The sequence below is a fragment of the Rhipicephalus microplus genome, chromosome 6 (assembly GCF_043290135.1).
Source record: "Rhipicephalus microplus isolate Deutch F79 chromosome 6, USDA_Rmic, whole genome shotgun sequence".
Taxonomy (NCBI): domain Eukaryota; kingdom Metazoa; phylum Arthropoda; class Arachnida; order Ixodida; family Ixodidae; genus Rhipicephalus; species Rhipicephalus microplus.
The window spans coordinates 91,790,236-91,805,392 of record NC_134705.1 but is presented as its reverse complement, the minus strand read 5'-3'; the positions used below and the strand labels follow the sequence as shown (position 1 = coordinate 91,805,392).

The 15,157-nt window shown below is 45.5% G+C and overlaps 1 protein-coding gene across 2 annotated transcripts in view; it reads right to left on the bottom strand.

Moving 5' to 3' along the window:
- LOC119168540 (uncharacterized) overlaps positions 1–12,981 on the bottom strand; it is a 129,977-nt gene extending 116,996 nt beyond the window's left edge. For both annotated transcript variants that reach the window (XM_037419940.2, XM_075866189.1), the window contains exon 1: positions 12,746–12,981. In XM_037419940.2, the coding sequence (XP_037275837.2) occupies positions 12,746–12,826 (81 nt within the window). In that variant the 5' untranslated portion in view covers positions 12,827–12,981. The remainder of the gene's footprint in view (positions 1–12,745) is intronic.
- Positions 12,982–15,157: the final 2,176 nt, after the last annotated feature.

Below are 15,157 nucleotides of genomic sequence, written 5' to 3'. Positions count from 1 at the left end.
CAATCTTGGAAGCATGCTAGCATCATCAACCATGTGAAAGACACAAGGACTTGAAAAATTACAGGTCGATCTGTTTGCTCTCCGTCGTATACAAGCTATCTACAGAGGTGATTTCTAACTTAAGACATTGGAATTCAGTCAACCAAAGATTCAAGCAGGATTTCGTACAGGCTATACTTAATAATCGACGACATTTATACTATCGATCAGGGGATTGAGAAATGTTCAGACTGATACACCCAACCACTACATAGCCTGCATAGACAAGGATAAAGCATTTGATTTAGTAGAGATATAGTCATGCAGATCCTGCGGAATCAGGGCGTCGACGAAGCATGTATAAACATCCTGGAAAAATTGTACAGCGGAACAACTGCCACCATATACCGCTGCATAAAGAAGGTGACAGAATACAAATAAAGAAGGGTGTAAGACAAAGAGATACAATCTGCCCAATGCGATTTACCGCGTGCTTACAGGAGGTTTTTAGAGGCCTATAACGGCGAGAGCTAAAGGGGGACTTCCATTCCTCCAAGCGTTGTCCTCATTCTCATTATATTCTTGGGTCGCGAAAACGTAGAATGATTTCGAATTAATTTCAATTCCGGAATGGCAACTCCGAAACACTGGTCAGCTATACGTATAGGAGTTTAAAAAAAACAGCGAAGAAAAAAAAAACACTTTCGCCGGAATTGACTTCACAAAAATTCAATGGTCTAGTCACGCAGTTCAAGCCCACAAAGTCCACGCCGCATGTAGGCGCCACGTTTTCTCACGTATACGCTGCGTGAACAGCCGTGGACTGAGCGCAAATGAGCGCGACGCGCCAGCAGTCTACCGTATTCACTCGAACATAGCCTCCACTGCAACCATCTAGGATTGAATCGTTGGTCTAGGAGACACCATGAGTGGGTCAATGTTCATTTTATTGAACATATTGCCATGATTTATGCCTCAGAGTTTGAGGCCAACGTATGGCCCCGCCCGATTGTCTTACCCTTCTTTGACGCAGAGTGCAAGTTTTCTCCTTTCTCGTTGATTGATTGATTTGTGGGGTTTAACGTCCCAAAACCACTATTTGATTATGAGAAACGCCGTAGTGGAGGGCTCCGGAAATTTTGACCACCTGGGGTTCTTTAACGTGCACCCTTCTCCTTTCTCGTGTATGCCGCACTAGCTGTCTTTATTTTTTATAGGGTCAGTGTTTCGCCCTGTCGTCACCAGGCTATGGTTATCAGTCTAATCTGATGGTTGCGGATAGACTTACGACGTGACTGTGTTGTTTTTCGCCGACGCTCACGTGAGCATGTGGCTTTATCAGTCACTGTCTCACCGTTTTATTATTATTTTTTGTCTTGTTATGGAGCACAAGTTCGTTCCAATAAAGCTTGCTTTATGAACCCTGCGTTGTCCTTGGCCTCGCGATAATATCGATTCTCGCGATGCAGTCTACTTTAGTCTATAAAATTGGTAAATCATTTTAGTCACTTTTTTTATTGCGTAGCATTCTATATACCATGGAAGTATAGCAAGGATTTTACGAGCAGTCGTTCAGCTAACCTTAACAAAATACAATGTACAGACCTAAAATAAAAAAAACAGCAGTGCAGTAATGGTAACTAATGAAACGACCTGGGTTCTTAGATCCCATAACACAACATAACTATAAGAAATGCCTTATAGTGCGCAAATTTCCACAACATAGGGTTTCTTAAGAGAGTGGTGCCATTAAATTTTGAGCTTATAAAAAGCCTCCCGGAGACGTCCTCTATATATGGCTACATCGTAGAAAAGTTCAAGCCGAAATTTACTTGAGAATATTAATTTATTTTAATTAGATTGCAATTAGGAGTTAAGAATAATTGTAACTCTATAGCTGACGGTCCCGTAATGTTGCCTAACTGTTAGCAGGTGCCTATACTACAATAATGTATCCATGATTCCTGTTGAATAATACCAACAGGAACGGTGCTGGCTATAGCTCAAGCTCGCCACGGTTAGCTAATATTCGCTTTATCTGTATATCACCAACTCTCGTTCAATGTTAGATTTAGTGTCGGCTAAACATCGGCTGATGATCAGTAGTGTTGCCTATTTAGTCGTCAAGCAAATACAAAGATGTGGAGTAAAGAAATTTACACTCTTTCAGAAATAACGCGTGGCAGAAATCCATTCTCTTATCTTTTATTATCTGTTATTTGTTCCATTCTTTGTTGCAGCCAACGTTGACGCAGCCAGTGGGGTTCAAATCCCCTTCTCCGAAAGTTTTCAATTTTGCATACATGCTTATATTGTGAGACAACGTCCCCCCCCCCCCCCCGCATAAAAAAATCAAGATTTCTGGCGACGCCCTGCTAAGAAAATATGTAAATTCAATGAATGAACGAAGTGCATAGATTGACTCCGAAGTCGATTCCGTCGCAGTTTACGTACGTTAACACTCAATGCACAACTTTTTTATTATTATTTTTAGACTGGCCATTCATGGGTGGATGTACGCGCTGCCTCGCCTTCGGCACTCACAGCATAGCCAAATGACTGAGTCAACGGCATTGATATTGCCAGGCATGTATAGTGTCGCAGATGGACGTACGGCTTACACAGGCATGATGCGGCACCTATGTATATACACGCGAACAGTAACGCACGCTACGTCGATAGCGTTGCGTGATTTCACAGCGGAAACGGAGGGAAACGCGAGCATCACGTGACCACTAACTGCCACCCCGGTCAGCCTATACGCGTGCACCGCTGATTTCATTTCAGTTGGGATCGCGTCACCATTTTGACCCGTGTGCATGCAGGCGCGATTGGGGTCGCATATGTAACACGTTCTATAGACGCAACTGCGAAAACTGTCACCTTCCCTCGCACGCTACCATTTGTCTCCATGCGTACGGTGGCGTGCAGTGATCTCGAAGCGGTGGCCCGTGTATTGACTTTTGATTGATTGATTGATTGATTGATTGATTGATTGATTGATTGATATGTGGGGTTTAACGTCCCAAAACCATTGATGATTATGAGAGACGCCGTAGTGGAGGGCTCCGGTGTATTGACTTTTGCAAAAACGACCACGTATGGTGAAGCGAATACCATGCAGCACATGTGGCCACAATTTTCCCAATATCAGCACGAAGCTTTTATTGAGTCGAACGAATTCGCAAAAATTAACGAAGCAGAAATATACCATAACCGAGCATGATAAGACACGCCTACCATGAATCACGGAACGAGACTTTGATGTTTGCGTGCTACAGCACCGCTTAACAGAATTAGGCATGCGAACGCGAGGATTTTAAGCAACCTTTGCATGACCGATGACCATTTCGGAGTCGTGATGACGCTTCCGCCATCAGTCGGGCTTGTGTGCATGCGCGCGCACTCGCACGCATGCTGTTTGATTGGGCAGTGAGATGCCATTAGTACTTCAGACGCTGCAGGGGCGTTATACTAGGCTTCTCTTTGTCTTTATCTTATTAACAGTGGAGCTGTTTAAGGTCACCCTTAGGGCGTGCAGGGTGAACACAAAACTACCGTCATCATGAAATATGACACGCTCTATTCGTATTCCTCGTCCTCTTCTGCATCTTCTACTTCGCTCCCGGAACACGAGCGACTATTTGTCCGGCGTGGGATGCAATAACATATGGGCAAGAGAACGAATACAGAGAGAGAGAGAGAGAGAGAGAGAGAGAGAGAGAGAGAGAGAGAGAGAGAGAGAAAGAGCGGAAGTATAAAAAAAGGTAATGAAAGAAGTACGCAGAGATAGAAATGTATAGAAAAGAGAAGACAGAACAAAAAAAAGAGAGAGAGAGAAAAAAGAGAGAGCGAGACAGAAAGGAAAACTGAGAGGAAAAATCAGCATAAGGCAGAGAAAGAAATCTAGATAAAATACCATAGATAGGTAGATGAAGTGACAAATATAAAAAGACAGAGAGTAAAAAAAGGGAAATATAAAAATATATAAGTAGCGCGAAATAGAAAAGACAAACAAACGTAAACTGACAGAAATGGACAAGAACAGAGGTAAAAAGTGATGGAACAAATAGAGAAAGAGAAAAAGATGAATAAAGATAGGGTGTGAAAAAAATGAGAGAGAGTGAGGTAATAGTCTGACAATCATTGTATAGTGTACGCAAACAGCCTACTACAACTGTTCTTGGCCAATACCCCAGACCGAATATGTGCCAGTGTTCACAGGCAACAAACAAACAAACAAAAAAGAGGCAGGCCACTCAGCACTGTACTTCATCAGGCATGGCACCACTAGTTCGAAGCAGCCTTATTATATTTTTTCTTGTGTTTCTTTTTTACCTTTCTTTTTTGGAGTTTGTTACGGGTTTCATATATGCCGTATTGCACAAGCAACGAGACGTTCAGTAAAGGCACGTGTTATAAATAGAAGCCGTAGCATGCCTTGCACTCACTTTAACTCGATAGCGTGAAAGAGCTCGTTTCGCATAAATTCCGTCGTCTGCGTCGATGGTTGTGAGCGAAAAATCATAGTCTAGTGCGTGACCGAAAAATCGAGAAAGATGTAAATAAAAAAAAACTATAATTTCTGAGTGGGGAGCAAACCCGGGTTGTTCGCGTTGAAATTTGGTGTTCTACCACACAGCCGCGCGTCTGCTTGTGATTACAGTCAAAATAACTTTGTGCTTGAAGTGCAGGGTAAGCAACTTTCATGCTTTACAACCACACGCGTCCTGCAGTGTATATATATACATGCTTCGCAATGCAACATGAAATATTCAATGCGTTGTACAAGCGTGAACTGCCGTCGGGTTTCAGAAGATGGGATTATCATAATGACTTTACGGTTTTAAAGCCGGTCACTCACTAAAAAAGGCACACGCAGTGCTGCGGTGCACAGCAAATTCGGAAATATTTCATGCAATAAGTGCTTGAAGTAGGTACTATAGGGACAAGATATTGCTATCGAGTTCAATTCTTACAAGCGAAGTGAATGCGTTGCCCAATTTGTTGCCATATTAAACATCATCGTTCGAAGTGTTTTGACGATTACTTGGTTATGTGCGTAATATTGTGGCTGAAATTGTAGCTTTCTGATGCAGAGTTCTTGTTCACGTAAGATGCACGACCAGTTTAAATGAGGGGAGGGGGCACTTCAAGGGAGGGGGGGGGGGCAGTCGAACATGTTTTGCCACGGCAGCAGGCAGTCACGTATCACGATGAGCGCACCCCACAGGGGTCATCGGAGGTCATCATCATGGAGGCCTGCATGTCATTCTCCGTTATATAGATATACGAACAAGGGCGTATAGCGGATCGAAACAACGCCGTTGTTGTCCTCCTTGTTTCTTTTATATATGCCTTGCGTTCCAGCCCGCGCTGTGCACATACAGTTAACACAGTTACTGGACGTTTGCGACGTCGTTATGCGAACCGAACGCCAGCAGCCGAGATTTCGAGATATATATGTACATATATGTATAAGCTATAAGCGGCCGAGAGACGCATCAGTCTGCGATTAGCCGCCGTGAAAGTAACGTGCTATGCCACTGGTAGCCGAGACATATATATTTCTTTATATAGTTATTAATATTATACATGTCTGTTATGTTCATACGAATCTGATGAACAGGAATCGATCTCCACTCGCTTCCACTTCTCCTGTGTGTGTGTGTGTGTGTGTGTGTGTGTGTGTGTGTGTGCGTGTGTGTGTGTGTGTGTGTGTGTGTGTGTGTGTGTGTGTGTGTGTGTGTGTGTGTGTGTGTGTGTGTGTGTGTGTGTGTGTGTGTGTGCGTGCGCACGCGCGCGCATTGGTTGAGTCCAGCTCTACGTAAGTTGTTCGGTCCATCATCACCTCGCTATGCACGATGCCTTGGCTGCGGCGGGGTTTTAGGTTTCGCAGCTGGTCCATAGATATGTCGGTTCGATATGATGTGATCTGGCTTGACTTGCAGCCCGCGTATGGCGAGAGATATAAAACGCATGACTAATTACACTTACAGTCTCGGCGTCGTGTACTTATACATGCGGTTTCCTTTTGCATCACTTATTCTAAACGTACTGAGTGCAGTGATAAACTTCGCCTGCAATTTGTTTGGCAAAGCGAATAAAATACTGCTGCATTGTAGTGATGGAAGCAGATGCATATATTGTAGCGTAAGCTACGCTGGTCGAGGTGGAGCAGTTTCGCGTGGCGTATACGCTGAGCAGTGCTCCGCGTGAACGAGAAGTAGTGACGTCACACCGGGCACAGCTGGCGTGCCGGAGAAGGCCTTGAAGCTCCTGGAGTGGCATCACTGGTGATATGTCCCCAGCGGGCTGGCGATTATAACTCGCGTGGGCTCGGTTGCTCGCTAGACCACGCGTCCATCCGTCCGTACCTCACCAGGGGCATTCAAGTAGCTGCCACTGTGTGTGTAGGATGGATGGAAGGGCAAAACAATATTGAAGGTCCTCGGAATGGTCTCGCGCCCATTGTTGGCCGCTCCCACGTAGGAAAATTGGCCGCCTATCCACGAAGAAAATGCCGATGATGGAGCGAAGCTGCTTGGACGATTATGAAATGCTTAATAACCGTTTATTAAATATAGTTATGATGGGTGCCAGGTGGTCGCGTCGGTCACGCCTCGCATCGTACTCCATAGCACAGCGCTCAGCGTGTTCAATCATGCAAGGAGGGAGACTGACGCAGCGAATTTCATTTTGACCGACGACGTCTGAATGGGCGCAGCCGTTCGCCAAACACACTCTCAAATTTACAAAGCCACAGATGGACGGACGGATGCACGGATGGACAGGGCGAAGCAACGGTTACGCGCGTTCGCCAGTTTGAGGGGAGAGGGTGGGAGTGAGGATGCGGCATAAGGCTTCGACGTCGGCGACGCTGGCCATAAGGAGCCTGGCTCCTTAAAAAACGTTGGAACTTTTTCACTCTTTCAAGGTGTCTTCGGAGCTCGTGGATGCACTCCCGTTTCTGCTCTCTAGACGTTCTTCATAACGCGCTTCTTCTCGGGCATACCCGCAATAAAAGGTCGACCCAAACTTGCGATGCAGTGAAATAGATTACATGCAGGAAGTTCGGTCAGCAAAATTCATAGCTGCACACGTATCACGCTTGTATTTTCTCGCGTACACGTAGCCTCTCCGATGGGCGCTCCAGCTGTCCACTTGTGGAACTAATCGCGGAGGTCGCTATCCGAAAACACGGATGCTCAGTGATACTGAACAACTTATTGACAACCGCAGAAATCAATTAAGTTTCTTCATTTCTCAGGCACAAAGGACCTAAGTTTATTACCTGTTCTAAAATGGATGAAAAACATTTATGTTCTAAAACAAAAAAAAACACATTATCAGTAGCAAAATTATTGAACTTTTTTTTCTTTTTCGTGCATGTGCTGCGAAAAGTCTCGCTAGCCCCATATCGTTGCACACCCGATGACTTATGCAACGTAATATATAGATTCGACTGACGGGGCGAAACGCACACAAAACAGGAGCACGTTTATCGGTGAGTTCCCGGCCACCGTCTGTGGAATAGGCCCACCACTGAAAGGTCGACGTTGACAACTGATGACGTCAGTGTGTGTCGTCATGATGACGTGACGCCATCACTCACTCCGAGGAGGTCACGCGGGCTCGCATTTCGTGGACGCGTATGTCACAAAATCGAGCTGGTGCTCCATTCCCAGTTCCGCTGTAAGAATAGCTGTGTAACCCATGCTTTTAAGGGCGATGGTTGAAACACAGCACCTGAAAAATATACACCCACCTTTATAGATTTATTTGTGCAAGGATCAACGTGCACAAATAAATCCGGCAGCTTCCTCGCTGAGACGGCGTAGAAATGTTTACGCATTTAAAAATATTTCATGGTACTGAGTACCACGCACTCGCATTAAGTGTATTATGCGATATTGGTAACGAGCTTGCCTAGTCGTCTCTCGTTTACAAAAAAAAATGTAAACGAATTAGTGTAATTGCTACCTATACTTATGACAGTGCAGCATGTAGCTGTCCGGACATCATAATTAGGTTATCAAGTTTTTTTTTTTGACGCATCATACTAATTTCCCAGGGAAACTGCAGTGCTATGCCATTGTAGTTCGCCTAGCTTTTCTTCGCGGAGTAGAATCTCACTCAACATTTGTCAGCGGGAGATGAAACAGCAAATAGCTTCGCACGCAGGGTATACTATTTAACGTTATATTTACGACGCGGTAAACCAAGGCATGCGGTCAATGAAATAGCAGTGTGAAATCAGTCATTTTCAATACGTCTGCTGTTTTTCTGAAACGGTGTCCTTCCTCGATTTTTGCTTGAGCGTTCTATATTTTTTTCTGCGGTGTAGGCTATTTTCTGTGCGGTTAAATGTATAAATCTTGTCCAATTATATCGTAATGCTAGTGTATACTGCTACTCTGTGTGCTACATACTGCTACTGCTACCACTATATACTACATATAGAGCTACTACTAGCAGCAGAAATGGTAATGACAGCCGCAGCTGCAGCTGTGGCCCCTCCAATTACAACAATAACAACAACAACAACAACAACAACAAAAACTACTACTACTACTACTACTACTACTACTACCTACCACCTACCACTACTAGTACTGCTACTGCACTTACCTTTATACAGCTATCGCCGCAACACTACAATTGGATGAATTCGCGAACTGTTTGCAAGCTCCACTGATCGGAATATTTTGTGACATTTGCACGTGTAATATTATATAGTGTATTTTTGTTGCTGTTGTTGAGCTAAAGATTACACAGACCATCAAGTAACGTAAATGAACCTTACCTCTACGATGCTGAACGCACAGCCTTCATATTTCCCGCCATTCCAAGACATCTCTTTAAACGAACCACAAAGAACGCGGATCGTCTCAAGCTGTCCCTACAGCATGGGATTGCAAGTCGAGCGTGAAGGGAAAAAAAAGCTCAGTGTCCGCGATGGTGCACAAACTGAACGATAATGACAGCAATCCATGTAGAGCACATTAAAGAGCATTTTCATTCATGAGGGACAGTGAACGATCCAGCAACTTTGCGGATCATACAGGCGCACGTGAAACCTGTTACAGTCACGCATGTATTCAAGCTCGACCGGGTTGTTTGCTCCGAGTCATAGAGTCAGTCGTGGAGTCACAGAGTCTTATGCGTCGCGTGACGTGCGGAATGGTTCTGCATTGGCGAAGGCAGACTCGGAGCTGGAATTTGAGGGCGGCGTCGAGTTACCCTGACAATGCGCAACGGTAGGTGCCGTCTGTTCCAGCAGAAGACGTCTTTCCTTTATGATGATACAACTTCTCTTTGATGAGGAAGAGTCCGAGTAGAGATGTCCAAACATGCCGTTAAAGCTCGGAAATGGTTCAGTGTATACAATCTGAGCTGGCATGATAGAACGACGTTGAGTCGCACTGGGCGGCAGAATCAATCCATCTGCTGCAAGAGTCTTTCCGTCATGGCGACACAAGCTCTACGCAAGCAAAATAGAAACAAGATTCAAGACCAATCCAACGCTGAATCGAGACAAGAGTCCGAGTATATACGTCGATCACTTGAAAAGTCCGGGAATGGTTCTTTGTCAACCGAGCAGGACTTCGGAGTGGCGCTTGAAAATAAAATTGAGTCATCCTCGACACTGAATGAACAGAGTTCCGTCTGTCATATATCCGAGAGGGTTTCTCTGAATAAGCATGATCACGGAATGCCACTGCTATCTCGCAATGCTGTCCCGACTGACGGGATGAGAACAGATGATCAATCATCGACGAAAAAGAAAAAAGAAAGCCGGACTACAAACATTATCAGACGGGTGCAAAAGCGTGCCGCGGTGTTTTGCGTTCGTTTGCCGCGGTGACTGGTGTGATGACTTCGTTGTCGAGAATGGCGTGCACGGAACGGCGCAGAACATAGACTGCCGCGTAACCTAGATCGTGTGCGCGACTCTGCACGCGTATACGCATATTGGCGCAGCCTCTTCAGGGACAACATTAATCAGCCTTTTTTTTTTTTGCCTATCTTCTTTTTTGGTCAAGAGAGATCGTACAAGTACGCGGCGCAGTCTACTGCCAGCGCATGGAGCTCAACCAGAACACTTGGTAACGTTACGAGGTTGTCTAATGACCCAGTTGAGCCGCATTACGTGAACTACATGTGTGCTTATTATATAGTGTTTCTCCGCTTAACGTAACACGATTCAGCATATAAAGGATGCGCGGCACATCAGCAACCACGTGCACCCTTCGGCTGAATAATGTTGATACGTATATGCAACCTAGGATCATTCTTTTTCGTCAAACCGCTGCGGCTTCGAAGTACTTACACTTCGATAGAATAGTCAACTTCACTAATTGATCAAATGAATATATCTTTTGAAGTAATCACATTGACTTACCCTCAAATATCGCGATACACAGAGATTTCATCGCTCTAAATGTCGGGCGTGTACTTATATATTGTTACTTTACCACTGTCGAACGAAGGTCATGTTTTGGCGTGACAATTAGTAAGTAAATGCATTTTCTGATATACCGTAAGTAAACAAAAGATTTCGTGAAACACGGGCAGACTCTGTCATTCAGAAGTTGGTACACTTTGCTCAACGCTGCGTCATACAGTGTTTGATGACTGGGACTATAAATGTTTCGATAATGGGGCTTTTAGCTGACCATCTCTCATCCGTAATGAGTTTAATGGACGCTGTGTGATTCACAACCCTCCTATGCATACAACAAAATAAATGAATGCGCTCAGCATTTCACGACCTTAATTGTTAAACTGACGCCACCCACAATCAATTAACCGGAAATAAATCGTGTAAAAGCCCAAGATTGGGGCATCCACGAATGAAAATAGAAAATCATCTGTGGAACTTCGTCAATTTCCGCCATTCGTTTACGAGCTTGTTATTAAATTAGCCAGGATGGTGCATTGAATTTAAATCAACGACTTTTCAACCTACATCCGCAAGAATCTTCTTCGCTAACATATAGTCAACATATAAAAAACTCCGTAAAAATTTCTGTCATCGAACTCTATGGCGTACACTCGCTCTATGAGAATCTTCCGATTGATTTGATTGATACGTGGGGTTTACCGTCCCAACACCGCTTTATTGTGAGAGCGCCGTAGTGGAGGGCTCCGGAAATTTCGGCCACCTGGGGTATTCAACGTGCACTCAAATCTGAGCACATGGGCCTGCAGCATTTTTGCCTCCACAGAAAATGCAGCCGCCGCAGCCGGGATTCGATCCCGCGATCTGCGGGTCAGTAGCCGAGTACCTTAGCCACTAGACCACCGTGGTGGGGCCTAAGCCAATCTTCTGGCTAAGCAAAAAAAAAAAAAAACAGTAGCAGCAGTTCAACAACCGCTCGGTCACCACTTTCTATAACCACGAAATTATTTTACCATTCAGCGTCCATTCTCACCACGAGGAACGCACAGACATCACATCGCAGCCGACGTGAAGTTCAACGACTGTACACAAGTTCGCTATATTGTTCCCCACATTACTAGAACACAGAGGGGTAGATTATCCGATTGCCACAATATGCGGAGCATACCTGTCTACATTACACGGCGCAGTCGAAGCTGGAGAACCGGGTCGCATCGGTCGTCCGTCAGGTGTGTTTGACCAGAAGCGCGCTACACTGAGTGCGCGTGTTCCACGGGTATGTGCTCGGACGAGGCGATCGCTTCATCACGGAGCAAGCTTGCACTCGATGTTTTGAGCGAGAACTGGACTGTTTTTTTTAATTCCTTTTTTTAAGTTCTTTTTTGCTCAACGTTCTCGATGCACGCGTCTTACCCCCGTATTCACAAACGCTCCCCGACTCGACTTTCACCCTTCACTTGACAGACTTGAGCACTGTGCCACTGATCGGCTGAAAATGACGCTGCGCTACTCAAGAATAACAGCAAATTATCACTGATATGCAGTGACTTGCACTGACTAGAGATGGCGCTGCCATCGGCTTTCTCAAGTGAAGGTGGAGTGTTAAGCGAAGGGGCGTTCTAGGATACGGGCGTTAATGTAAGCAAGGCATATCACGGAATTTGACGCGCAAGCGACTTACGAAGGCGGCTCTTGCAACCATTCACATGAAACTTGAATTCATGCAACCGAACTGGCATGGGACATGTGTAGTTCAAATGAAGGCTATAAGGTGAAAGTCTTATGTCTAGCATGAGTAAAGGAAATCCGTCGCTTGTCGTGACGGTGTGAACTCGAATGATGCCAAAAGTCACGGGACCGACCGAGCAGTAGCATGGTATGAGAACGTCAAAATGACGTCGCAGTGACGTCACAGATGATGGGATGTTCCGGCAGCATGCGAGGACGTCACTGGATGGCATCGTCACTCGGTTCAACGTGGGGTAATATCGGAAGCAAGCATAAAGTGAGTACGATGCAGAATCCTTTAGTGGGGGCAATGTAATCGACCGAGAACATTCGCCCCCCATACCGACAACAACTGCGTTAATTTTTGTGGTGGGGGTGGGGGGGGGGGCACTCACCTTTGTGTCTCCTCCTTTGGTCATCAGCACTGGCTAGATGTGTCTGTTTGTGTCTACTACATGTATGATATATTAGTGTGAAACGTTTGTTAGAAGACTCGCGGACAGTGAAAGAGGCGAGCAGGTGGGGCAATTACTGGTTGCGGCTTGTCGGGCTAACCCCTTCTCTAAAGTAGACTGAAACATAACCTAATTGTGTGTAGAGCACTCCGTATAAGGCATCCACAACAAAACTCACCTTTATCGGTTCAATCAGCCCCGCTGTCGTCTGGGGGCCGTCTGTCGGCACGCCCTCGTAGCAGACGCTCCTCGCCTGCATAGTTCGACAACGCCGTAAGCCGACACCACGTCGTCTGCTTAACAGTCAGTCGACTCGAAAACTTGAGTATCTATCACAAACGCCTTGCGCCTGCACCACGCATCCGCGCGCAGCCGCACGAAGCGAAATAAGCGCCACTTGGTTCGAACGCAACGAGTGACGCGCACCTGGATTGTCTCGGCTACGATACGTGGGCAAACGTCAATCGCAGTGTCACGGCTTTTCACGCACCCTGGCGCCCGAATTCTGAGTCTATTTAACAAAAAATACTAATAACAACATAAAACGCCCCCCCGTATCGGCAGTGAGGTCACGTGTGTATATCGTTATTGACCGCTATGCGAGGTGCAAAAGCCTTTACGTTCGGGTTTCGAGCAATGGGCGGAGCGCTCGTTGGTCCCGCAGCCGCCTTTTTTCTTTCTTTCCCACGCCCCCGATGCACGACCGGGGCTTGATTTCAGGGTTCGCAACCCCAACCCCCCTTTGGAGTAAGAAAAAAGTTACAAAATGTCACTTTTCGAGGCACGCTAACGATCGGCCTGTGCGTTCCATCGTTAACGAGAGGAAGAGGGTGAGAGGGTTAACAAAGCGGCGAATGAAACGATCGCACTGGGGACATTCGAAATAAGTGGTTGTTGCAAGCTTGAAGCAACACCTTCACAGTTATATGCAAATAGCAGTGTCAGGAAGAAGCAAGACTGGTGTATGTGTGTGTATCAAACTAACATGTTAAGAAGGCGTTGCATAGAGCTGTTACAACAGTGATAGTATTGTATGTATTACGATATACGTCAGCCAATGCCTACCAGCATTGACCCGCTATAGGGTGGCCATGGTGCTCGGCTGCCGTCCCGAACGTCGGCGGATGAATTCCGGCTGCGGCGGCTGCTTTATCGACGGAGGCGAAAATGCTGTAGGCCCGTGTGCTTATGTATACATTTACGCGGGCGTTAAGCAAGCCCAGGTGGTCGAAATTTCCGGAGCTCTCCACTATACGGCCTCCCTCATAATAGTTTCCTGGTTTGGGGACGTCATCCTCCAACATTTCTTATTACTGTAGGCCCACCAGCATTTAGCCGATGTCATGGCCGAAATTAGCCGTAATTTAGCCATGTTTATCCAACATTCTTCAGCAATAGCCAATGTTAGTCTCCATTCAGCCTGCATTCACCTATATCTACACAAACGTTCCCAATTTCGACGTGTGGTTTATGCTTGCGAAAGGTTGATATAGACCAGAGCTAACACTATAGACGACTCTAACACCGATATAGACGACGCTAACACTAAATAAACTCTAGGCTACACTTTTCGATCCACTTTTCATTTTTATTTTCTTTAAATTTTGGTGACTAGAGTACTCGAGTGATCAGTAAAGACCAGACGCTTTGCTTACAGAATGGTGCCTTTTCTGCGCATTTTTTCATGTCAGTCTGTGAAGCATCGTTTTTTGTTGGCGTTGGGATGGCGATGCCAGTCAGTATAATGTCAAACTGAGGTGAGTGGTGAGTTAAGTTACGACAAAATGAAGGCAATATTGCGTCCGGTATCCCGGTATACATGCCGTAGCGGTGGCACAATACCAGATTCCCGGACGATCATGTCTGCAAAACGTATTGAAGCCTTCACGTGCAACGACGTTGTAGATGGCTAGGACAACCCAAAATTAGTCCATCTATTTTTGCTTGCTCGCTCGCTTGCTTGCTTCAGACTTACTTTTTGGCTAGCTATGCTATTAGCCGTGAAACGAGCGGTTCATATTAGGAATTTTTTTAGTTTCGCAAGCTCCGCATATGCCAAATTTGGTATCAGCTGACGTGAATAGAAAACGAAGATAAATGACATGTCCAAACATGATAATGATGACATGGAAGTCATCCACGGCTTAAAATACCTCCACCTCGGAACGTTGCGCTGATTTTAAAGTGACATATCAACCTTCATCGTTCGTGCTCCGCATATCAACCATTCCCACTGTACGTAGAATCTGTCAATTTTTTTTCTCACTTTTATTCTTTTTGCATCCCATGCTGAAATGTTTTTATACCGCATGTGATCGCAACCGTCATATCGTATTCGCCGATCGAGTCTCCGACGTCACACCAAATCCTTTAACGCTATTGCTACTGGTTATCGCGATAACACTGCAGAATGAGCAACATTTATGGTCAGTTTGTAGACATTCAAATAAATTAGCTTTTTGTCATCTTCCCTGTGCCGAAATTCGTCGCGGAATTTCTTGCTGGTACGCGGAGATCTTGTAGAACACTTCGTGTCAGCTTCCCGTTCCTATTTTGGTGTCCCTCTTACCTATCTCTCTCATCTTGATGC